The sequence below is a fragment of the Fonsecaea erecta genome (genome assembly GCF_001651985.1).
Source record: "Fonsecaea erecta strain CBS 125763 chromosome Unknown Scaff4, whole genome shotgun sequence".
Classification (NCBI taxonomy): Eukaryota; Fungi; Ascomycota; class Eurotiomycetes; order Chaetothyriales; family Herpotrichiellaceae; genus Fonsecaea; species Fonsecaea erecta.
Window position 1 is genome coordinate 3451544 of NW_017387247.1, and position 23724 is coordinate 3475267.

The 23724-nt window shown below is 53.5% G+C and overlaps 10 protein-coding genes across 10 annotated transcripts; 5 read left to right on the forward strand and 5 right to left on the reverse strand.

The window, feature by feature from the left end:
• Positions 1-863: 863 nt before the first annotated feature.
• Positions 864-1865, forward strand: AYL99_06010 (hypothetical protein; the record flags this gene model as incomplete). Its single annotated transcript, XM_018837520.1, has 1 exon — positions 864-1865. One exon carries the CDS (start codon positions 864-866, stop codon positions 1863-1865), a length of 1002 nt encoding a protein of 333 aa, XP_018694373.1.
• Positions 1866-3391: 1526 nt separating this feature from the next.
• AYL99_06011 (hypothetical protein) lies at positions 3392-5050 on the reverse strand (the record flags this gene model as incomplete). The annotated part of the gene is made up of 1 exon (XM_018837521.1): positions 3392-5050. One exon carries the CDS (start codon positions 5048-5050, stop codon positions 3392-3394), a length of 1659 nt encoding a protein of 552 aa, XP_018694374.1.
• Positions 5051-6142: 1092 nt separating this feature from the next.
• AYL99_06012 (hypothetical protein) lies at positions 6143-7516 on the forward strand (the record flags this gene model as incomplete). The annotated part of the gene is made up of 4 exons (XM_018837522.1): positions 6143-6282; positions 6336-6345; positions 6397-6601; positions 6648-7516. 4 exons carry the CDS (start codon positions 6143-6145, stop codon positions 7514-7516), a joined length of 1224 nt encoding a protein of 407 aa, XP_018694375.1.
• Positions 7517-7788: 272 nt separating this feature from the next.
• AYL99_06013 (hypothetical protein) lies at positions 7789-8507 on the forward strand (the record flags this gene model as incomplete). Its single annotated transcript, XM_018837523.1, has 3 exons — positions 7789-7822; positions 7952-8011; positions 8077-8507. 3 exons carry the CDS (start codon positions 7789-7791, stop codon positions 8505-8507), a joined length of 525 nt encoding a protein of 174 aa, XP_018694376.1.
• Positions 8508-9400: 893 nt separating this feature from the next.
• On the reverse strand, positions 9401-10295 carry AYL99_06014 (60S ribosomal protein L16; the record flags this gene model as incomplete). Its single annotated transcript, XM_018837524.1, has 4 exons — positions 9401-9536; positions 9635-9947; positions 10045-10180; positions 10275-10295. The coding sequence occupies 4 exons, from the start codon at positions 10293-10295 to the stop codon at positions 9401-9403; spliced, it is 606 nt and encodes a 201-aa protein (XP_018694377.1).
• A 308-nt stretch (positions 10296-10603) lies between these two features.
• AYL99_06015 (hypothetical protein) lies at positions 10604-12214 on the forward strand (the record flags this gene model as incomplete). Its single annotated transcript, XM_018837525.1, has 1 exon — positions 10604-12214. The coding sequence occupies one exon, from the start codon at positions 10604-10606 to the stop codon at positions 12212-12214; it is 1611 nt and encodes a 536-aa protein (XP_018694378.1).
• A 907-nt stretch (positions 12215-13121) lies between these two features.
• AYL99_06016 (hypothetical protein) lies at positions 13122-14078 on the reverse strand (the record flags this gene model as incomplete). The annotated part of the gene is made up of 1 exon (XM_018837526.1): positions 13122-14078. The coding sequence occupies one exon, from the start codon at positions 14076-14078 to the stop codon at positions 13122-13124; it is 957 nt and encodes a 318-aa protein (XP_018694379.1).
• Positions 14079-15488: 1410 nt separating this feature from the next.
• On the forward strand, positions 15489-17024 carry AYL99_06017 (GTP-binding protein YchF; the record flags this gene model as incomplete). Its single annotated transcript, XM_018837527.1, has 4 exons — positions 15489-15563; positions 15629-16186; positions 16407-16902; positions 16972-17024. 4 exons carry the CDS (start codon positions 15489-15491, stop codon positions 17022-17024), a joined length of 1182 nt encoding a protein of 393 aa, XP_018694380.1.
• An 869-nt stretch (positions 17025-17893) lies between these two features.
• AYL99_06018 (hypothetical protein) lies at positions 17894-19707 on the reverse strand (the record flags this gene model as incomplete). The annotated part of the gene is made up of 2 exons (XM_018837528.1): positions 17894-18943; positions 19051-19707. The coding sequence occupies 2 exons, from the start codon at positions 19705-19707 to the stop codon at positions 17894-17896; spliced, it is 1707 nt and encodes a 568-aa protein (XP_018694381.1).
• Positions 19708-20021: 314 nt separating this feature from the next.
• On the reverse strand, positions 20022-23449 carry AYL99_06019 (protein hir1; the record flags this gene model as incomplete). Its single annotated transcript, XM_018837529.1, has 5 exons — positions 20022-20119; positions 20181-22901; positions 22955-23170; positions 23228-23302; positions 23413-23449. 5 exons carry the CDS (start codon positions 23447-23449, stop codon positions 20022-20024), a joined length of 3147 nt encoding a protein of 1048 aa, XP_018694382.1.
• Between the last annotated feature and the right edge of the window lie 275 nt (positions 23450-23724).

The window sequence follows — 23724 nt, forward strand, 5'->3', positions numbered from 1 at the left end:
GCATATACTTGTGTTGGCTGACTGGAGTCGCCATATTTTTACACCCCTCCTCCCAAGAGTACTCACATACCGATTGGCTATATATAACCAGAGGAATTATGGGGGATTCTATCACCTTACTCGTTCAGACAATATCAATCTCACTCAGGACGTCCAATGCTGCCGCAGTGTCGCAAGGATTAAAGCAGGAGTACTAACCCCATCCAGGGGAGAGCCTGATTCTTAAGTTCGGTCTTGATTATTATATCAGTGCTGGAAGACAAGCCACGGCAACAGAGCGTGTAGTGAGAATCCTAAACAGGGAATCTTGTACCCATTTCGGTCACCGTTGAGGCCTCCCACTCTGACACCATCTCGGTGGAATGCTCATATAATACATACATATCGCATACATCTATCGTGTCCGGTCGATTGCCTCACCGTACCAAGATCCATCGGTCATTTCCGTCTTTAACGTTGTCCAGACTTCAGACCGTTTGCCCCTTTGGCTCTGGGCCACACTCGCCCGTCCATACCCCTCATCAATCGACAATGCAACCTGGTTGCAGATCGATGATAAGCACCGCCCTAGAGACACCAGAAGCCCGCTTCCATTTTCCAGTCTGGATCGCGTGGCCTCGGCTTGACAGGTCGTGGTCCCATGCGAGCGAGCGAGCGAGGGTGGGTGTGGGACTGACTCGCTTCTTTGGTTGTGGTGACTCCAGTCGTTTTGGGGATACAGGTTGTTATTGTTGGATGACGGATTGACGTACCGCGAAGACATTCATCTTTTCCCTCCCAGCCGCCGTGGGCAGGACATCATCAGAGGCTCAGAAGTCTCATCTTTTTCTGAAGGGAGGGATTTTGTGAAAGTTCCGTCCAATATGGGGTCGTATACTCCTCTTCACGACCAAGAGGTCCACACCATTCATATCCCCGAAGAAGTGCGCCGGTCAGGCAAACCAACACTTGACCTCATCGCCGAGGGCGCGGCGTTCCTGCACAAAGATGGCATCGTCGTGCTCGACAACGCCATCGACCCGGAGCACCTCGACACGCTCAATGCCAAGTTGGCCCCGGAGGCTCTCGAGATCGCCGCCGACCCGGACCACCACTTCAACTTCGGCAAGCACACGCGCAACATGGATCAGGCGCCGCCGCCGACCAAGGCCCTGATGTTCAAGGACGTCTGGTGCAACCCGTTCGCGGCGGCCATCCTGGCGGCCGTGCTGGGGCCCCGGCCGGTCATCCACTACGCCAACGGCAACACGGCGCTCAAGGCGCCTGCCCACGGCCGCCAGCCCGTGCACTCGGACTGCGAGTTCGCCCACCCGGCCTACTTCCCGTTCGCGTACGTCATCAACATCAACCTCGTCGACGTGACGCCCGAGAACGGCGGCACCGAGGTGTGGGTCGGCAGCCACCACGTGTCGGTGCACGAGGCGCACAACCGCTCCCCTCGCGACGAGGCGGACGGCGGCGAGGAGGGACTGCTCACCATCAAGCCCGGCCCGCTGGAGCAGCGCCGCACGCACTCGCCGCCCGTGCAGGTCAGCACCAAGAAGGGCAGTCTGATCCTGCGCGATCTGCGGCTGTGGCACGCGGGCATGCCCAATCTGACCGACGACCCGCGCATCATGCTCGCCTTCGTGGCCAGCCCAGCCTGGTGGCAAGGCCGCAGCAAGATCCAGCTGCCCCTCGAGGTGAAGGACATGGTCGAGAGCTGGGGCGCCGAGATGGCCTACGCCGCCGACTGGGTCGCGGGAGAGGTCGACCACAAGAAGCTGCGCAGCGCCGGCGTCGACTTTGACGGCAACAGCGCGGTCCTCGAGAGGTTTCGAAAGGAGCTGAGTGCGTGGCCTGAGTATCGCCCCAGATGGTACTGACGATGGTCTTCTTGGTTCTTCCGGTGAGCCTGGGCAGGTATATATATATATGGGCGAGGAAAATGACGAGAAATAGGAAACTGAAGACCTGTTGTTGGGCGAGAGAGCAGATCGAGACGAACAAGAGGGAGAGGCCGAAGGTGAGATATAATAGATCTAGCGACCGGGCTTTTTTTGTCATCGATTTTCTTCAAGGCTTCTTCTCTCTCAGATCTTGCTTGCTTGTTCCGTTTATGCAAAGGAAGGGGGACTTCTCCTCGTAGTCTCACCGTCTCACCGTCACAACCTTTTACATCCTCTTCGAGCAAATTGGTGGAGAGAAATCGATCCAATGCAATGACTGTCAGTGCCATGGCAACGGCGATAGGAATAGCTTGCAAGCTCTCTTTCGTTTTTGTCGAGATCCATATGCTTGCTTTCTTTCGCATGTGTAGTACGTATCATCGTCATGGTTATCTTATTATCATCTATCCGCCATTATATCATATCACTGTCCTGTCCTGTCCTGTCCTGTCGCGTCATGCCACGCGATGCAAATTGTCCATGTTCCCTCATATGGATTTTCTTCATTTCGTATCCTTCTTTCCCATAATGGGTCCCCTGGCCGCAGACGATGTAGAATAGAATACATGGTCCCTACCTATCTCAAAATAGATCCGAGGTGATTTATGAAGGCCCAGCGCCCTGCTTTCCGCCGCACCACTTTGCAAACCACTTTTCCTGTTTCCGACTTTCAATTCTGTCCCTTTCTTTCCCCTTTCGTTCGTACTGTGCCGTCTAGCTAACTTTCCAATGGATTGCAGGTTTGTCGATTGTCCGTTCTGTGGCCGAAAGAGAAGTAAAGCCTCTTGTCTTTCTCGTTTTCCAAGCACGGTTCCTCCCCGTCGAGTTTCCCATTCGTCCCAACGTCGGCCTTTGGTTTGACTTCCTATCAAGTCGTTGCGTTTCCAACTATCATTGTGTCTCAGATTGGGAAAAACATTGGAAAGTAGCGATATCCGGTGGCGTCGTGTGGATTGGATTGGATTGACCCGGGATTTTGTGATAACAGAGTTCTGGTGTCGATGATACTAGTTCGTTGTTGCCGTTTGGAGTTCAGGTCTGTCGTGTTCTGCGTTCGCCCACTCTTTTGATTTATGCGCGTTCAAATTGCGTCACAGCCTGATGTTTTGGTCCTGTTCTCACAATGTGGTGGTGGTGATATATCTCTTTGCACTGCTCGTTAGAAAGTCCGCGTGTTGCTGTCTGTGGCCTGGTGCCGATTGTTTCCTGGTGGTCCGTTTCTGCTTTCGCTGCGGCTTTTCGATGTGGATCTTGATTTGTCGAGGAAAAGCTCACTTTGGGTATCGGCTGCCTGTTTCCCTCTTGTCTCTTCATTCTGGGTCGTCGAGTTTCTACTTGGTTGCTGTCGCGGTGAAAATGTCGAGATGCTGGTTGAGTTGTGTTTTGAAACTGGTGGTGATGTCGCTGCTTCGCTCAACCCTCACGAAAAGGAGAGTCTTTGTTTGCGCCGTTTGGCGAAGGCATCAGAGGTAGAAGTGACCGAACCCCCATTGAGGTAGCCTGCCCAATGGCCTTCCCTCCACTCGGAATTTCTTCTCAAACAATCGCTTTTTCTCTCCCAGAATTGAAGCCGGTCCACGGAATAGAGAGACGCTGCCATTGTGGACGTTTGCACACGCCCAATTTGCCTGGCTCACTGCGTCTTGGCTGATCAGGCAGTCCCAGTAGTAGTCTCGTTTGTCGATCGGATGTCGGAGAGCGATCGCTCGCATCCTTTCGATTTGAAGAAAAATGGCATGTGATTTTCGGCTGAAGATTGGGAGCTCTTCCTCGTCGTCGTCATTCTTGAGCTCCGGCCAGGTGCACTCTGGAGAAAACGATGTAAAGTCGTGGTCGCTGGAGTGCATCAGCAGCACGACATCGTTTGGAATTCTCTCAAACAGAGCTGTCGTATCTTCTCCGTTGAAAGTACTGTGTCTTGGCAGATACGACAACCTGAAGGTCTTTAGGATACGCTCAGTGCCTTCCCTTGCCCTGGGATGTAATGGATTATGGATCCACCTCCACAGCAGGCGAGCATAAACGCAATGTCTCAGATGTTCATTGAACTCTGAGTCCGCCGTCTCGAGCTGATGTGAATAGAGCTGGTGGAACTGCCAGGGCAACGCCGAGTGGTAGTTCCAGAAGTAAGCACATCCGGCACAGTGAACCACCTCAATGGTTGAGACGGTCGTCTGGAGGAAGCCATTGACAAGACGCTCAGACTGGCACCTTAGCGAGGGGACTCGGATCGCACAGGCGTGTTGTGCGTAAGTTGTTTCAGGCGGAGAGAGTTCCTCGTCCAGTAGGCGTAGGGGCTGCTGTCGACGGCGGGCTTGTATCGACGACTTGGGCCGTTGTTGAATACTGCGTTGCTCTGCGTCTACCTCCAACCCAGTGCGTATCAGTGGGATGTTGTAAGATGGTGGGCCTTCCCGATCCACACTGATTGATGCCCTTGGCCCTTTCTGTCGGAGTACGTCCATGGCAGCCTTGTAATCGAAAATGTAGCCTGACTGGGCTGGAAACCCCCAAAAGCATCTCTGAGGCACAGTCACCAGCTGTGGGAGCTTCCGCAGCTCGGCCTGTGAAAGCCCCATAGTGCACTGAGCATAACCGAGATTGACGGCCAGTAATTCACGCTCTTGAGAAAGGCATCGAAAACAGCAGCGCTTGAGCCGCAGAAGGTGGAGGATCTCACCGTGCTGACCACAAAACTCACACTCGGAGATGAAAAGGACGTCGACCAGTTGAGGCACTGTCCATGTGTAACCGGCGCCAGTCGCCAGGAGTGCGCGGACCGCATCACGACCATGGGTCATGACGGCCCTGAAAGGCTCCCATTGCTCAATTAGTTGCTTGGCATGGGAGTTTGTTGCTCGGAGATTAAGCAGGTCGTTGATGGCGGTCGCGCCAAAGATATATATTTGTACCTCGCGGGGGAGCTTGTCGAGGTTGCCTAGGCCTGTACGACACTGTCTTCTTGTGGTGGTCCATCGTTGAGGCTCACTGAGCCAGATTCGGCGTCGGAGTTCCTCGGCGTCTATAATGACTTTGTTGTAATCAGGTTTCTTTGAGAGGAAGCGAAACTCGTTGGGGGTCAATGAAGCAGGTTCGAGGGGCTTGGCGACCAGGGAAGCCATTCTGTTAAAAAGGTGCTCTGGAGAGACTCGAGTTAAATGCTGGTCTATCGCGGTAGCGGTGTCCAGGTGGAATAGCGTGCAGAATTAAGGTAAGAGCGTGTTGAGGATGAGTGTGCAAGCCGTCGTGATGGTGCGTGCAATTGATCAGGGATTTGGAGCTCAATATATATAGCTTGCCTGGTCAGGTCCTCAGAGACAGTGGTCGTTAAGGTTTCAGGAAACAGCGGTTAGTTGTGGAGAAGATATATAGGGACCCAAAAATTTCCCAACAACAAGGAAGTTTTCAATACCCAAGGACAATAGAAAGTGGACAATAGGGAGCCGGAATGGCAGCCATTGAAACTGAATAGGCATTGACTGCCGGGTCCTTGCAGGGCATCTCAGAGAATATATGACTAGGTGAGTAACAAACAATAGTAGAACTTCACCAACAGAATAGTGGTGCCATAACACCAGCCACCACAGCTGTTGAAAGACCCTTATTACCTTGAAATACTGGGCGAAAACCTGTGTCACAACAGAGGTGGCCAACGAGTGGGTTCGGGAAAGCCTTCCACCCAGATCATATGTATATTGGGAAGGGAGCATGAATCTCTTCCAGATCAGCTCTCTGAGCCAATCAAACATCTTCAGGTAAGACTGCTGTATTGAGCCAGATAATGCTTTGAGTAGCTCAAACCTTCTCCACCGGGGTTCTCATGGTAAACAATGGCCAGCGATTTTCGCCGTCCTCAAAGAAGCATCGCTGTGTCTGGATTTACAAAAGAACAAAAGCTGATGTTAGTGACAAATTCAAGGTGTTTGGTAGGGTAATACAAAAAGGGCCGCCCTGATCAGGTGACGTAAAGTAGTACGCCATGTGACCTCACGTGCCTGCCGCTGCAGAATGACGTTTTGGGCAACGCCAATTTCATCGCCAATTCCCGGATCTCGTCGAATGTTTCTTTTGCGTTCTCTGCGTTCATATCCAGGATTCGGTCGACATTTCCTCGCGTTTCGTTCTAGATTCTCGTGTCTGATCACTTTTGTTGCGATTCTCTCTCTTGTGCACGTTTCTTTCAACGCGTCTTTGCTTTGTTAGAGGAGTCCAAGATGGTGTATATCCGGCAGCGAAACCTCAAGAAGCTCCACGAGTACAAGTACTCCGGGGTGGACAAATCTCTGGTTTCAAGATATGTCCTCAAGCCGTTTTACACCAATGTTGTCATCAAATTCTTTCCCATGTCGATGGCGTGAGTACAGCGCTTCTTCCCCTGTGAACCACTTGATACTGAGACTGCTTTAGGCCCAACCTTGTATGAAAACCTAGCCCCGACTTTGTCAGGCATCCTCTGACGCGCAAGTAGATTACCTTGACAGGTTTCAGTTTCGTGATCATCAATGTCCTCACCATGCTGTGGTACAACCCGACGCTCGATACCGACTGCCCTCCATGGGTCTACCTGACCTGGGCTGTCGGTCTGTTCCTGTATCAGACTTTCGATGCTGTGGACGGCACACAGGCACGCCGAACGCACCAAAGCGGCCCCTTGGGCGAGCTGTTTGACCATGGTTAGCTTCAATTCTGTGACATGGCGGACTCTGCTAATGATAGCAGGTGTTGATGCATGCAATACTAGCCTTGAGGTTCTCCTTTTTGCAGCCTCGATGAATCTTGGCCAGTCTTGGAACACAGTCCTCACTCTCTTCGGCACAATCCTTACCTTCTATATTCAGACTTGGGAGGAATATCATACCCACACCTTGACCCTGGGTATAGTTTCTGGCCCTGTTGAAGGAATCCTGACCTTGGTCGTGGTCTACTTCATCACCTTCCTCAAAGGTGGTGCTAGTTATTGGCAGCAGCCAATGCTCCCCGGCCTCGGCCTCCCTAAGAGCGACCTTATTCCGAGCTCTCTCTACCAGATGGCCTGGAACGAGTGGTACATGCTTTATGGCGGGTTGGTCTTGGTCTTCAACACCGTCAGCAGCGCACTGAACGTCATGGACGCTCGACGACAAAGGGGACAAGATCCTTACAAGGCTCTCCTGGGTCTGGCTCCTATTGCTATCACTTGGACCTTGATACCCACCTATCTCTGGTTGAACCCAGCCATCCTCCACCGCCATCTGGTTCCATTTATCATCTTCGCTGGCATTGTGAATGCCTATTCCGTCGGGCAAATGATCGTGGCTCATCTGGTCAAGGATAAATTCCCCTATCAAAACGTCCTGGTTGTCCCGCTGGCTTGTGCTATCGTTGATAGTTTGGGTCCAGCACTCGGACTGTGGCCGAGTGCGCTCGGTGATGATGTCTACCAAGTGGCGTTTGTATTCATGTCACTGGGTCTCGCACTGGGCGTGTACGGAAGCTTTGTTCACGATGTCATAACCACTATTTGTGACTACTTGGATATCTGGTGTCTCACGATCAAGCATCCTTATGTGGAAAATACCCAGAACGATGAAGGCAGAAAGTCCAAATGAGTCGAGTTGGAGTTTTTGGTGAATATCAAGACCTCCTTAAGCACTAAGCATTGGACACAGCCTAGGCTATCAGATCTTCACTACGCTCACTTTGACTCATTCCCTTCCGACCCAACAACATGTATGATTCATCGGTGACTGTGTTAGTCACTGACAACAGACGGACCTGGCTATAAAGTGCTCTACATTTCTGATTGCTCAAGAAGCCTTTGTTCTCGGACCACCCACGAAATTCTCACCAGTCCACTCCACAAGCCGAACCCCTTCCCATCATGTCGTCAGAAAAGCAAGAGGCCTCTACCAAGGGTGAGTCTGATCATGGCATCCTGGGCAAAGGGACTGCAAACACGTTGCTACATCGATTCCGTCCTTGGAAGCCAAAGTGCACAAGAAAGTCTGCCCAGGCAAGGCTACTGACGGGACCCTTTCCATCAGAATCGGAAGTCAACTCTTCTTCCGCAAACGCGGTTCTCTTTGGCCCGGTCCAGCAATATGGTCAGTGTTAATCTCCCACTTTCCGGTTCCTCTAAGGAGAACTCAAAAAACCAACTCGTTCCAAGGTCAAGTCTCCTACCTGCATCCTGGGCAGTATGCTTCGAATACCGGTTTCACGAGAGCCTTCAGAGGGCACATCACGACCACAGTCCACGGAGTTGAAACAATTATGCCGACCCACGAGTATCTGAGCCATTCTCAGGAGACGCGCTCGGCGATTCTCAACCCCAGACTTCGCCTGGATTCCGGCTACTATCCCAACCCTATTCTGCCACCGCCTGACGCTCCTCCTCCACCTCCCCCGATCGACATTACCACTGGGAAGCCAAAGTCGGAGCCTTCCAAGGCGGGTTCTGAGGCTGGCACCGCAGAGAAGAGATGCCCTCAATGCCACCATGCAAGTACTCCGGCGCTGACAGACGGCGTTTGGATCTGTTCGGGCTGTCTTCAGGGTCACAAGTTCGTACTGGCTAACAATTGCGAAAAGCGTTACTAGTCCGAGCCGGTCAAGTAAAAGGTTGGGGACTCATTTCGGTCTTGCTCAATACGAGTGTGACGCGATGGCGATGACGGAGGAGGCAGAAGTGTGCTGCTCTTCCTCGGTAGAGCCCTCTACTCACTCAAACGAAGCAATATGGGGGTAGGAAATTCTTCGGTACAAGACATGTAGCGGGCTGTCTTATTCATGACGTGGGGCACATAATTTTTGGTCTTTGCGGGTTGGGGCAGCACAGTGGTCCTGGGGTCTGGGATTTCACAACACATACAACTCTCGAGATGCTTTTCTGGGCTTGAACCGACCACAACTCTTAGGGGACGCTCGATTCGGAGGTGACATGCACATCAGAAGTAGTTTCACAAAGCAGAACGACATACTGCACTTCTGGACGATTTGTCTGGGGGAAACAAGGGCTTCTTTTCATAGGCAGAATTTGTTTCATCAGTTTCTTTCTTTTTGGTGCTCTTGAAAATCCGTAGCTGAAGCACTTTCAAAAAGCCACGAAAAGCTCATAACTCCCGGGTGTGACGGCTGTTCAAGCACCGTAGTTTGTTTATCTTACTCTGCCGCCCCCAACAGACTTAGAATGCATGCAGCAGCGGCGGCAATGCCAGCTGAATTCCTGCATCGAGCGTGGAACATTGTTCTGATTCCGCAACTGCCGATTAAAGAAATTTGTCCATCGTGCCAAACCGCTCTCTGCTAAGTAGGCTTCGCCCCCATCCCTCCTCACTGTCAGATTTCTCTTTCTTCTGCTGTGTCTCTGCTCAACAAGAACCCTTCCGACGCCTCGATCATCGATTGAAGATTGAAGATAAAGGACCGTGGACGTTGAAACGGGCAAAGACGCGCGACAGTACGTTCGGCAAGAAGTGGTGATGACGGGTAGCTTAGTAGCCCAGCTCAGCCAACTTCTTGTTCGCGCCCGCATCGGCCGTCGACTTGGTTGCCTCGGCGAGTTGTTTTCGTTGAGCCTTCTTTCGCTCGTAGTATGCAGCGCCCTTGACTTTTCTCCTCTCCTCGAGTCTGTGGTCATATTGTCAGCCAGATCCCTCACTTTCCGCAAAATCATCCAACCGCCACCAAACGTTCCACTGAATGGATGGAAAGAACATCGAACATACCTCGCGACGACGTCCTGGTATTTCCATCCCACCTCATGCGCCAATCGGCCCACCGTGCAGTACTTCCTTCCGGGCTTTAATCTGAGGACCCTCAAGGCTTGAGGAACGACCATGCGTTGCTTCTTGTCGTATGGCGGGGGAATGCCCTCGAAGACCTTCAATCTCTCCATTGCGGCAGCACCGCGGGCGGTCTTGTGTGGGATCATGCCTCGGACGGTCTTGTAGAAGATGCGGGCGGGGGCGCGGAAGTGGAAGGGACCACCTCGGGTTGGGTTGTAACGAGTGATCTTGCGGAGGTAGGCATGGTACTTGACTGTGTCGAGGCAGAGAAAAATTTTGTTAGTCCAAATACATCTTTTCAATGTCGGTACAGGATGTGGTCGAGCACAGCGAGGAGGGGAGGAGCGTACGCTTAGCACGGAAGAATTCGCCAGAGATGTTGAGCGCCTCGCATCTCACGACGACGATTTTTTGGCCGTTCAAGAGTTGCTTCGCGACTGTGCTGGCGAGACGACCGAGCAAGTGTCCCTTGCCGTCGATGACGACCTGGAGCAGAAAAGAGAAGACCCTGTCAGTAACTTTTTGATCTGGTCCCTTCGCTTCCATGCTGTGGGCGCGATATTGCCGGGAAAGAACTTACGACGGGCTCGAAGGTCGACATCTCGCTCTCAATCACCTGCAAGAAGTCGTGCGGGAAAAGATTCGCAAGTTGGGCGAGGACGTGGTTGTTGGTTGAGTTCGTCGAAGGCCGGAGACTGAGTCAATGAATTGTGTAGATGCGCTTTGGTTTCCGTCGTGCGCACGCCAAGACATAATTCCTTGGCGCGAAATTTCCAAGCACGTGAAGCTGCTTAGTCATGCAAGAGACTCCATCAACCTGCAGCATTTTGGTGCAGCAAAAAGTTTCTCCATTCGCTGCCAGCGAGGAAAACAATTGAAATGCTTTCGAACAGACGTCAACCTTGAGAAATGCTCACAGAAAGCTTCATTGCAGCGACATTAACTGCCAATAAAGCTGCAGCACATGCCAGCGCCGCCTTGAAGGATGTAGGCATTTTCCTGCACGAATTTCAACCTCAGCGTGCCTTTCGGCATGGCTTCAAAAAGAGTTCCAGTCACCCCGGCTGTGTGACCATCAGCGATTCGCACATCTTCGCGGCCCAGGCAGACAAAGCAGTGGTGAATGTCTATAGTCGAGAAAAGGGCAATCAAGAAGCCACAGTCCCGTTCCCTGAGCGGGTATCCAGTCTCGCCTATGCCCACGGGGCAGAAATCTTGGTTTTGGGAACTGAAGAAGGGAGATTGATTCTGTGGGAAGTTGCAACAGGCAGAGTAACAAACTCAGCGGCCTCTCATCTCCAAGCTGTTTCTTGTCTTTGCATCACTCCTAAGAACGAATACATCATTTCTGGCTCTGCTGACTCGAGTATTCACGTTTGGTCGCTAGCAAAACTAGTTTCCTTCACGCCACTGTCAGATAGCTATGGCAATGATGGTGCGTCAAATACGCCCGTCAAGACCTTCTCCGGCCATCGGACGTCCGTCAGTGCGGTGACCTGTGGCCACTCCAGCGTCTCTACGAATTTTGCTGTTTCAGCTTCCAACGATGGGACGTGCCGCGTCTGGCATATCGAATCGTGTCAAGTTTTGCGGACTCTCTTGCTGCCCTCCCACGCTGTTTCCGTCACACTTGACCCCGCGGATAGGGCCATATATTTCGGTTGCAGTGATGGAAGGATTCAGTCTTGGGACATCTTCCAACAATCACCTGCAAGCAGTCTTTCATTATCTGCTCAGTCAGCTGCACCAGCGATACAATTTCAGGATAAGGACAGCTGGAAAGCCCCTTCTACCGACCTTGGAAAGGCGAATTGTGTCACACTATCCTACGATGGGACATCCCTCCTCTCAGGCCATGTAAATGGGACCGTCATTCGCTGGGATGTTGCCAAGCGTCGAATTCTACAAGAGCTTACGAATCTCGGCCAACCAGTCACCAATATCGAGATGCTCAAGCCTGAGGGCTTTCCGAACGCGAAAAGACCTAGATACACTATCACAAGCGTTGTGAAACCCAACCTGGAGCTGGCCTCGTTGAATGACAATGGTACCTGCGGCATCCCTACGACATATGGCCTCCATGTGTCGATCACGGCTCCAGGGAGCCTATCCGAACACGACGAGTTCGAACAAGCTCTTGGCGGTCCAGGATTTACCCAATCCATGATGGATGCGGCCATCCGCTCTCTGGCGATGGGGGACAACGCCACGCAAATGTCGCTCCCGGCAGACGCCGCCGAAACATCCAAAGCAGAAAGACTTGAAGAGGAGGTTTCCAAGCTAAAGCAGCAACTCGCCGTCCTGCACAACCTGGAAGAAGATCGAAGGGAACGGAAGCTTACAAGAATGGCTAAACGAGAGGAACTAGCGTCAAAGAAGAGAGCAGCGTATTTTGAAGCGAAAAAGAAGGGAAAGGACGGGGACGCGGCGATGAAGAAGTGGGAGAAGAAGGAAGCAGAGCTTGATCGCGAGAGCGAGGAAGAAGATCTCGGAAGGGGGGACGAAATGGAGGTCGGCTGAAGGAGGATGCTGCAATGGCGACCACACTGGCACCCTCCTGAGAAATGGAACACGCGGAGTCCAGCTGCCATCATTCGAATACGGCGACGCTGGGATCACAGCGCTGTCGAAGGCTAACAAAATAGGAGACAGTACGCACTGTTCTTCTCAGCCTCAATGATCTCCATTCCCCTCCTCTCGCGCCTAGGTTTCTCAGAATATCACATCAACGGTCTGTCTGGATTCCTACGCAGTTTTGGCCATTTACAGCCGCCTACACTTTATCAAGGGCTTCCACCGGTGTCCACCCCGTTGAAGGTTGCTCCGGCAACCCGGCGATAGGTCGCCGCTGGCATCCTCTTCGACCTGCCACACCTCCGTCGGACAATACTCGCGCTCTTTGGCGAGCCCATCAGGAACATAGATCCTGATGGACAGGCCCATTCGAATTGAGATCCGTGAGATAACAACGGAGTCAACACACTATTAAAGGTATACCTAAACCAGTACATTGGTTAAACAGGTAAACACGCCTCACATCGAGGGTATGTGGGACGCTGTCCAGACCTCGGGGAAGCCGTTTGTGCTAAGTGGTTTCTGTAAAGTCTTCTGGCTATGGACGAGGCATTCTCAAGGCTTAAACTGAGAAGCTCAATCCATTTCATCGGCACAAATCAATCGCGATTATCATTCGCAGAGCCACTGCATTGTAGAATAGAATATGTTAATGGTGCAATGCATTCATGGCAAGGCATCGTCGGAAACCAGCAGGGCATTTGTTGTGGATGTCTTAGACATATCGATCGGCTTTGATAGTTTACCAAAGCAGATGAAATGAGCATTCCCTATCAAAGTAACTAACTATTAGCCTTTCCAGGACTTTAGATGTAGCCTTCTGAATTCACTGGGGTATCAAGTCTGAGCGCCATCAGACGTTTTGTGTGATTCCCGGATGAATCTTTTCCAGAATCCCGCTCAGCTCACTCCACACCTTCTTGCCGGTCGCTTCGCCGTCCTTGCTCCTCACGAACGATGACAGCGCGCCGTCGTCGACCTTGCCATCCGTCATGTACTTGCCATGCGACTCCATGCCGGCCTCGGCGCCCGCCACCAAGGTCCGACTTCCCACCTCGGTCGAGCGGGCCAAGAAGAATTTCATGACCTCTAACACCCACGACCCTTCGCGGCTGAGCTCCGAGTGGCACAGTCCCGGATTGAGAATGTTCAAGATGACCCCCGACCCGGCGAGCTTGGGCGCGATCTGGCGAACGGTGAGCACCTCCAGCAGTTTGCTGGTTTGGTAGCGGTCGCCCATGTTGGCCTGCTTCTCGTCGTCCAGTGCCTCAAAGATCCGGGGCGCGTTCCGTTCCGCGAATTTGGACCAGGCGTGCACTTCGCTGGACACGATGACGAGACGCGGATTTACTTTGAATTCTTTGGCGGTGGACTTGAGTTTCGGCAGCAAGAGCAAAGCCAGGAGAAACGTGCTGATGACGTTGACGGTGATGGTGCGTTCGTGTCCCTCGGCCCCGCTGTATTTCTGGCTGGCGATGCCGGCGTTCTCAAGCAGTACGTCGAGACGAGGGAGTTTCGACGCGCGGCTGGCGAAAGCTTTCACGGAGGCGTATGAGGCGAGGTCGAGTTCCCAGACCTCAATCACGTCGGGGCTGCATTTCGTGGTCTGTTCGATATCCTGCTTTGCCGCCTCGCCCGCCTTGGTGTTTCGCACGGCGAGGATCAGCTTCGAGGCGCCCAGTCGAGCGATATGTCGGGCTGCTTCCTTTCCGAGGCCGGTGTTGCTTCCCGTCACAATGACGGTCTCCCCCGCGAAAGACTTTTTCGGATAAGCTGGTCTGACGAAAAGTTGAGAGTAGAGGAATCCCATGTTGGCGACACGAAGAACTGAGCAGAATGTTCCCACCGGAGGCGTGCACGCGGTTTGTTAGTGTGATAATGTGATTTGGCTCTTACCATGTGCTCGAGAGCAGGTTCCGAGCAACGGAAGGAGTCTCGTCCATCTTCTAGCATTTTTATATCAATCTCTGGCACCACTTCCCCTCAGAAATGGGAAAGTAGTTAATCCCGGTGCTAGTGAAGGGACGTCACCAAGACGTGCCGGTCGAACTTTGTCCGTCGTCAAGACATGGATTTTCCTGGGCGTTTGACGGGAAGTGCCATGAGAGAGGAATCTCAAGGTTCTGGGCAGGCTGCACGAGATGGTCGACGCTAAACCTCGTGAGGCGAAACCCTGCGAAATCGATCGTCACCATTCTTGAAAAAGACTTTTGAGATGCACCGCAGATGCCTCTGGTGTGTTGCCAGATAGCGAGAGTGGGCCGGATTTAAAGCCCAGCAAACTCCGCCGCCCCTCTTTGAGCGTCTTCCGTCGGGGTAACTCGTCCCGCCGACGACGTCCAGGAGACAACAACAATGATATGCCAGATGCCTGCGAGGTGGATCGCCGCACGTGGACTATTTGACTCATGATATCAGTCTGTCGGGCGCGCGCGCGCGCGCGCGAGAGAGAGAGAGCAGATTTTGGACAAGGCTGAAAGGCGAGGCAGAGATGCCAGGATTGACCTTCTCGTGTATACTGATCTACCGGAACTAATGACACTCAGCTCTTCATACCGCCGTGGGCTGTGCTGGTGATGGCTATCATAGATCATCTGTACTGGGTCCATTGTTTGCGTTGTCGGCGCAACGCATATATAATGCGCATCTACGCCCAAGGCATATGGGCACCAACTGATTGACCAAGTTGGATGAGTCTGGGGGTGACTCCATCATGTCCATTTGCAGTAGGACATGCTTGTAACCCAAGGGCCTTCGGCCTCGTGGACGGCCAGACCTTTTCAGGGGAACCTATAACCTCGAAAGAGAAGCTGTCAACTCTTTGTGGAAAGACTCTAAAGACATCAAGAGCACCCTTTTTGTCATTACAGGTCTTGGCATCACGTGCCTGCTTGGTCGGCCACGTGACTGGAGCCGCCGCAGCCTCAACCCTCAAGAAAAAAAAGTCAAGTCGGGCCAAATCAGTCTTCTCGATGTACTCATTCACAAACCCGTCTGTTGTAGGGACCTCGAGTGCAGAGCAGCCCTCGAGTCTCTGAACCCTTACTTCATCACCACGGTCTCCCTTACTTGCTTGATATCCCCTTTCGCTTCTCCACTCCGCATTTCAATCCTTGCAGCCGGTTCTGCACTTGAGCCTTGCTCGCAACCAATTCTTCGCAAGACAGCCTCTCTCCTTACCGTCCAGGCCTTACAAAAACGCAATTACGCTAAGAAGAGAATGCCTCCCAAAAAGGTCGTGGAAGAAAAGAAGATCCTGCTAGGCAGGCCCGGGAACAACCTGAAGAGCGGTATCGTATGTAGGCAGATCCTGCACACGAGATGGTTCAACATCGGCGGCTAACTGCTCCTTTGCTCTAGGTTGGTCTGGCTAATGTCGGCAAATCGACACTCTTCCAAGCCATCACAAAATGCTCACTAGGCAACCCCGCCAACTTCCCTTACGCAACTATTGAACCTGAAGAGGCCCGAGTCATTGTCCCCGATGCACGATATGATTGGCTATGCGAACACTATAAACCCAAGTCCCAAGTCCCCGCCAACCTGACTGTGTACGATATCGCCGGTCTCACTCGAGGTTCTTCGACCGGCGCCGGTCTAGGCAACTCCTTCCTGTCGCACATCCGCGCTGTTGATGCCATCTTCCAGGTCGTGCGATGTTTCGACGATGCAGAGATCATTCACGTGGAGGGCGACGTCAATCCCACGAGAGATCTGGACATTATCTCGGAGGAGCTGCGGTTGAAGGACATTGAATTCGTCGAGAAGGCTAAGGAAAACCTGTCCAAACAGACACGGAGAGGTGGTCAGAGTCTCGAGATGAAGAAGCTGAAAGAAGAAGAAGCGACAGTCGACAAAATCCTGCAATTCCTCAAAGACGGCAAGGATGTGAGAAAGGGCGACTGGGGTCCTAAAGAGGTAAGACATCAATATTTCCCTTCTGTGTTCCCCGTCTTTTCATGATGAACAAGAGCTATAAGCTCGACATAATCCCAGCTCGTCGACAGCAGTCTCACCCAAATCTCACGTTAGAGGCTGTTATGAGAGGAAGTCCAACCCTGAAACATTGTTTTCTCTGCCTTGATTTGTTCTATACCGTTTTGCTTGTGCTTTTGCAGGCTAACGACATGGCAAACAGATCGAGGTTATCAATCCTCTCTTCCTTCTCACCGCCAAGCCCGTAGTCTACCTCATCAACCTGTCAGAGAAGGACTACCTCCGTCAAAAGAACAAGCACCTGCCCAAAGTGATGGAGTGGATCAAAACCAACTCTCCAGGTGACCCTGTCATCCCTATCTCCGTCTCATTTGAAGAACGCCTCGCCGTCATGTCCGATGCCGAAGCTGCCGAAGAATGCAAAAATCTCAACACGAAGTCTGCATTGCCCAAAGTTATTGTGACGATGAGACAAGCGCTCAATCTCGTAAGCTTTTTCACCACTGGAACGGACGAGGTGAGGCAGTGGACGATCAGGAAAGGCACCAAGGCACCGCAAGCGGCTGGTGTGATCCACACGGATTTCGAGAAGACATTTATTCAGTGTATCGTGTATAATTATGAGACTTTGAGGGAATACGGTGATGAAAACGCTGTGAGAGCGGCGGGGAAAGTCATGACCAAGGGGAAAGATTATGGTAAGTCCACGATATGGTGCCGTCTCAGTTGAATTAGGCAAGCTTTTGACTAACAACATCTGTCCGCAGTCGTGGAGGATGGCGACATCATTCTCATCAAGGCCGGTGCGGCAAAGGCGTGAGCGGACTGCCCACGACCTTTTCTCACTGATGTGTGCCCTGTTGGACTTGGGAGCGTGTTGCAGCCCCGGATCTGCGGGCTCGCGCGGTTTTCGTCTCCCGTGCGAAGCGCCTTTCCTCTCCACCGTCCGAGCTTTGTGCAAAGGCGGACCAGAGCATCCCAACATCCCAAAGTCGACCTTTCTGAGGCCAGGTCAAGTGTTGATATAAGAAGAAGTCTTACGACAGCCACTATTCCCTGATCTTCACCGAAGTCAGAGACTGAATGAACAAATCTTTGCTTCTCGTGGGGGCATCGACTGAGTTGATGAATGAAAAAGTCCTGGTTATTTCTTTCAATGCCTTTGCTGTATCGAGCAGTGCCCGTCCATCTATCCATCCATCCATCCATCCATCTATGTATGTATTACTCGCCCTTTCTCCCTCTCACTCGCTAGCTTGGTCGAGTACAGTCGAGTCGAGTCAAATCGTGCCTCAAAAAACTGCGTCTGCTCTGTGTCTCCGCCTTGATCCCGAGGACATACCGGTCTATACGGATGCTGTATTATTGGAGCACTCTACCCACCCACACCTTGCGAGGTACGTATTGACTAATATACTGGGGCGCCACGAGTATTATTCTGTGCCAGCCCATCCCTTCTCCCCGTTACTTTCGAGCTCCTTCCCTTACAAAATTGTCAAAGCAAACAAACAGCCATATCTCTCTTTTGCGGTATCGTACGCCTATGGTAGGTAGGTGCCTCTTTAGCCCACTAGCCTCCCAGGTGGGTTCTTCTTCTTCCTTGGGTCCCGTCCATGCTTGATCATTCTACCACAAAACATCCCATCCCATCCCATCTCACACACACACACACACATTCTCTCCCCCCGTTTACATCCCGTCGAACACATACCCCCCGTACCCGTCGCCGCCCAACATGCGCTCCGTCTCCTGGCTCCAGCCGGCCTTCTTGCGCAGCCACTTCCCACCCAGCCACAGCCGGATGCACGTGTCGGCGGGCTTGCGTTGCGGCGACTCCATGGGAACGAGCTTGTAAAAGTTCTCGTCCAGCGACGTCGGCTCGCACGTGCACGGTGGGCGTGGGCGTGGTCGTGGTCGGCGGGTAGTCTTCTCAAGGCCAGAGCCGGGGAGCCAGAAGCGGGTGGATAATGATGCTAATGATTCTTCTTCCTCCTCTTCTGATTCCTCTGTGGATTCCCCTCCCTCCGCGGTGCTGGCGCTCGGTCCCTGCGGCGGACAGTGTCGGGCAATGTCGTGCTGGTAGCCAATGTCGCGGAACCACCACAGTCTCTCGGGGGGGGCGAACATGGTCACACTCAGCGTGTGCACGGGCGCGTCGCCCCAGCGGCTGTAGTAGAAGCCGCCCTGGCGTTCGAGCCAGTCGAAGTAGCGGCGGTTGCCCGGGTTGTCGCGGAAGAAGCCCAGGGAACCGATCTCGAAGTTGGAGAAGAACTGGCAGTTGTTGTACGTGAGGCCCGTCTGCGGGTCCAGCAGCCAGTCGAGGCGGGCGTCCGGGTGCACCAGGTCCGGGTGCGCGGCAATGAAATCGCGGGTGGTCGACCACAGCGAGGCGAAGCTGCGCGCGTCGTCCAGGATGGCCATGTTGAAGCCGTACACCATGCCCGTGGCGTGCATGAAGCGGAACGGGTCGTAGGGGATGTCGCAGAAGAAGTGCACGTCGGGCTCCACGCGCCAGTAGTAGTCGTACGCCGCCAGCGCCGGGTGGAGGTAGAAGAACCCGGACTGCCACCGTATCATCGAGTGGTAGCTGAGCAGGTGGCCCTTGCCGACCGACGCCATCGAGAGGTAGTCGAGCGAGTTGTAGTAGAGGGTCATGTTGATGTGGGGAGGCGTGTTCCAGTGGGCACGAGGGACCTGGTGATACTCTGTCCGCGCAGACGTGGCGTTCGAGGTCGCAGCCTTGACGAGGGAAACCACCAGCGGTCAGCTCCCGCCAGAGAAGGTGAGGAGGAGGAAGAAGAACAGGAGGAGGAGGAGGAGGAGGAGGAGGAGTTGCACGAACGAACCTTGAACTCGTCCGAGAACGGCTTCTCGTTGAAAAAGACCCAGGGATACTGGTACCGCCGGTTCCAGCGAAACTCCAACTGCCGCATGCTCTGCAGGATGCCCTCGAGCTCCTGGTTTCTCACCAGACTAATCAGTGCCGCGTTGGGCCGGTCCGCGCGCAGGTCGTTCGGGTATGAGTTTTCTTCCAGCCATTGCCGGGGTTTATGGTTGTTCTTTCCCGCACCACCACCGGGCAGCTGAAATCCTGGGCTCACCCATTCCTTGGGGAGATAGGAGGAGAGGAAGAAGAGGTCGTCGCGGGCGGAGGAACAGCAGATGCTGAGGAAGACGTGGGCGGAAAGCAAGACGGCGAGGAGCACGAGCAGCCAGCGCAAGACGCCCCTGTTGGCCAGACGTCGTAGGCGAGTGTAACCGGAGCGGCGAACGGGCGACTCCCCTGGGCTCTTCTTGTACGGCGTTCGGGTAAATGGAGGAGAAAAAGAAGAGCTTTTGTTGAGGAAAGACGACGAATCGCCTGTGGTGGCAGGGTACGGGAAGGTGATGACTCGTGACGACGAGCTGGAGGCCGAATTGACAGCTGTGACGGAGGTGGGCACGCTGAGGGATTGGAGGCGCTGACCTGGCGGCGTGGCGAGGTCGGTTGGATTTGGATCCATGGCGGACGGACGGGCGAGGCAACGGTAGATAGAGCAGGAGTAGTGGTTGATGAAGCAGAACAGCTGGATGTGGATTTGGAGGAGGAGACTGGAGGACGCAGTCAAAAGTCAAGTGAAGTTCAGTTTTTCCATCACCGGCCTTTTCAGATCGCAACAAGTCAGAGCCAACAAACAACCCCCTGCTCATTAATTCTTTGCCCGCCAGAAGAAATATCCTTCCATACCCCGACTGAAGATTCGAGGCCATATCGCTGATCACTGACAACTCCAAACCATTTGCATACGCCTCCCGTGCATGGAGCAAGCAAGCAAGCTTACAAGGCCATTTGATCTTGATCCTCCGGCATGTCGTCCACGATATGTAACATTTTTGCGTAAGGCACAGTGATCCGCTGGAGATCCCGATGTTTCCCTGTTTGAGAAAATTAGTCTCTCATATCCAATGCTCTGGACCGTGAGGAGGAGATACTTACCAAGAAGCAAGACGACGTCCTTCAAAAGCTCTTCTCGGGGCCATCCGCAGATCGTCTTGGAATCTTCCTGCCAGTTGCGACCTTCCACGGCATTGACGGTCGCTGCAACACTCTCTCCATCTTGACCTGACGATTCCACGATCCCGCCGATCAGTGTCCTCAGTAGTTCCTCAACCTTTAGTCTCAGACCTTCAGCGCCCAATCGTTTGGCGTACATCAGCAGGTATATCCGGAACTCGTCCTTGGCCCCGAGCATGAGCGCTGCAGCAATGCGGTTTTCGAGATGAGCAATCGAGACACCAGACTCAAAACTTTCAAATCCTTCTCGTGACAACAACACTTTGATGAGCCGTTGTAAGAAGTATGCCCGGCCGCGGAGCAACGTCTCCGACGTTGTGTTTCTCTCCAGCCATGGCACAATGCCGGAAGACACATCCACGGATTTCTCAAAGTCGGTCCTGGCCTTCGAAGACTGGATGTTGCCCACCGACGAATCGGTCGTGTTCCAGTACTGACTGCCCACGGCCCACCACACCTCGGACAGCCGTTGCCAGCAGTACATCTGGGGCGAATAGGCATACCCGTCACCATTTGACAGGCTGAGGATAATCCTACCTTCGGAATTCAGGCGGGCCTGTGTAATTGCAGGCGCACCGGTAGGGTGAGCAGCTAGCGAGTGGACAGCCGCATCGAGGACAGGTGCGAGCGACACGGGCGGATGTGGAGATGACATTGTTTTGATATTCCAGACATAGCAAACACCGACGGCGGTGATGCACATCAGCCAGGCATCGTAGGACGCAAGAATCACAGGTTGGGCTTCCATGACCAAAGCACTGTTGAGCCGCCGGCCGTACGGCGTCCACAGGTATATAGAACCTGTCTCGTCTGCTGCCGCCCAGAACGTTTTGGTCCCTGTAACCAACAGAACCGGGCGAGGAAGAAAATCCTGCCACAGAGGCTGATCCTTTCTCGTCAGGGTGATCCGGCAGGGTTCACGATCCTGCGCTCTTGGGGTTAACGACTGTCCCGAGGGATTCTTGGCCTCGAAGACAAACTCGGCTTTCGACTTGGCCGCCGTGTCGCCAGAGACATCACCTGGTTTGCCGGTGGAATCAATGCCTTGCACGATATGTGCCCGTACTTTGGGGACGGCCAGTCGAAGCTGACTGACGGCGAGAGCCTGGTTGACGACAGCAGGCCTGATGAATTCTGGTGTCACCTGTTGGCCGCTCACAGCTGGCTGCGGTTGTGCGGGCAACAGGCCATCCGTGCCGTTAACGAGGATGGGCGTTGCCCCCTTCTGGCTTGCTGCCACCACTCGTTTCTCCGTAGTACCTTCTTCTTCTCCCTCAATCTGGGCGTATTTCCGCTTGTTTCCAAGCAACAACGCCGCCAGGCCACCTTTGGGAAGCCCATCGAACGGTTTTGAGAGGTCAAGCACGGACTGGGGGGCATCGACCGTCTGAACATTCGCACTAGCACTGACCAGCTTCGTCTGCGGCAGTGAAGACTCCGTCCCACCGGCGCCAGACACTAACAGAGGCCGTATTCTCTTCTTACCATCCTTAGTGATCTCGACTCGATTCTTCAGTCTCTCCAGTTTGGCCTGGTTCTGATCGTCTTGTGTCTTTGCCGCGGCTTGCCCATTCGTCGTCGTTTCCGCCATTCCATTTGTGAGGATTGGAGTATTTGTGGTGGTACCGTTTGTAGTTGCCGCTGGCTTTTCTGCGGTCGCTGGTAGTGAGGCGTGCAAGTCGCCCATCAACGCACCCATGCGCCCTTCCACACCCTTCAGCTCACCGGCCTTGCTCATTTCCTCGAGCAAGAGTGCATCGGTGCTCTCCGGAAATCCGATGCCCTTTCTTGATGTGCCGTACTTGGAGAGTGACCTGTCATTCTCTTCGATCGGTCTTGCGTAGCCCAACTCTCCGGTTTCAAACATGACCGTCAAGATGGTGCCGTCAAGCGCCGTGGCGAACAGTGTTTGTCCATCCGGGCTCCAAGCAATATCCGATATCGGTTTGCCAGCCACATCCTGCTGGACTACAATGGGCCGCGGACTGCTCGTCGTCCAGATGCTCAGGCATTTGTCTGCCCCTCCACATGCGATCACGGTCGTGTGAGGTGTAGGATGATCGTCAAGTGTAGTTTTCGTGGGAGGTTCTGATCCGTAGAGTCTGGGAGAAAACGCACATACCTCCACTGGCCCTTCATGTCCGATCAAGGTGGTGTCTCCATCCCACGTCCCGCGGTTGATGATGGCGATCGCACTGACGGGACCGTTGACCGCGTTGGCTGCTGCAATATGCATTCCATCCGGGGCCCAGGAGCACCTCCGGAAGTAGGTTGTCAAGGGCGAATTCACGAATGGCTGGACAATGGTCGTCTCGACAGTGAAGTTGTTCACCGCGTCGTGCGTCGTGTAATTCTGCGTGGGAGAGGTGAACCGGAAGATCCGAATCGTGCGGTCGTCGCTCGCGGTCGCAAAGTACTTGTTGGCGGGATCGAAGGTAATACCTTTGACGTGGCTCGCATGGTTCGAGAGTGTCTTCAGCTTTTCGAATGTGAAACCTGACCACACCACCACCTTCGAATCCAAGCCCACCGACACCAGGATTGTCCCGTCGTATGACCAGCCCAGATCTTGCACATCGTTGTCGTGTCCGATCAGTCTCCGAAAGATACGCCAGTTCTCGACTGGAGGCGCCTCGTTTGAACCTGTTTCAATCTCAGCACACGTCTCTGCGCCAGACTATCGCTCCGCAACGCACCGAATGTGGCATGGGTGGGAGGACTCGGGTCCAGAGTATAGATGCAGACAATCTTGTCATCCGCCCCCGAAGCCAGAAATTTCCCGCCAGGTGAGAAGCGCACCGTGTGAATGGTGCCGGAATGGTAACTCATCGACGCCAGCTGCTTGGGCTTGTCGTACTTCGCATTGGTCGCGTTGTAGATCGCCTCGGTCGACCAGATTCGCACGTAGCCATCTTTTCAATTCAATCAGCGAAGAGTTCCTCTGTTATGGTGGACAAATCTTGACGTACCGCCGGCTGCGGTAACCAGACGTTTGCCGTCGGGGGAGACATGGCAGCTATAGACCTCGAAATCTTTCTTTTCGCCTATTCACGACCAACAGTTAGTCCATCAATGTGGTGTAAGTGTGGATGCGACACAGTCTACGCGGTTTGCGACGCGTCCAAAGGGGGGTTTTGTGCGGGAAACGTCGAACCTCCATGGGTGAGCCAGATGGGTTTGATGATGTGCATTGCGGATCTATCTGTGCAGCCGCTCGAAGCACATTCTGTGAGAAGGGGAGACTATGCCATCTTGCAACAGAAAGGCCAGGATCAAGATGACAGAAGAAGAGCGGCTGATGTGCGTGCGATGGAGGGGGTAGAAGTTCAGAATTCGCTTGAAACGTAGTTTCGCGAGTCCGCAATGCGCAGTTTGGCATATGACAAGACAGGCTTCGATTTACAACCTTAATAAGGGGGCAAAGACTTGACCAATAAGGCCGAACACCCCGTGAAGCTTATATAGA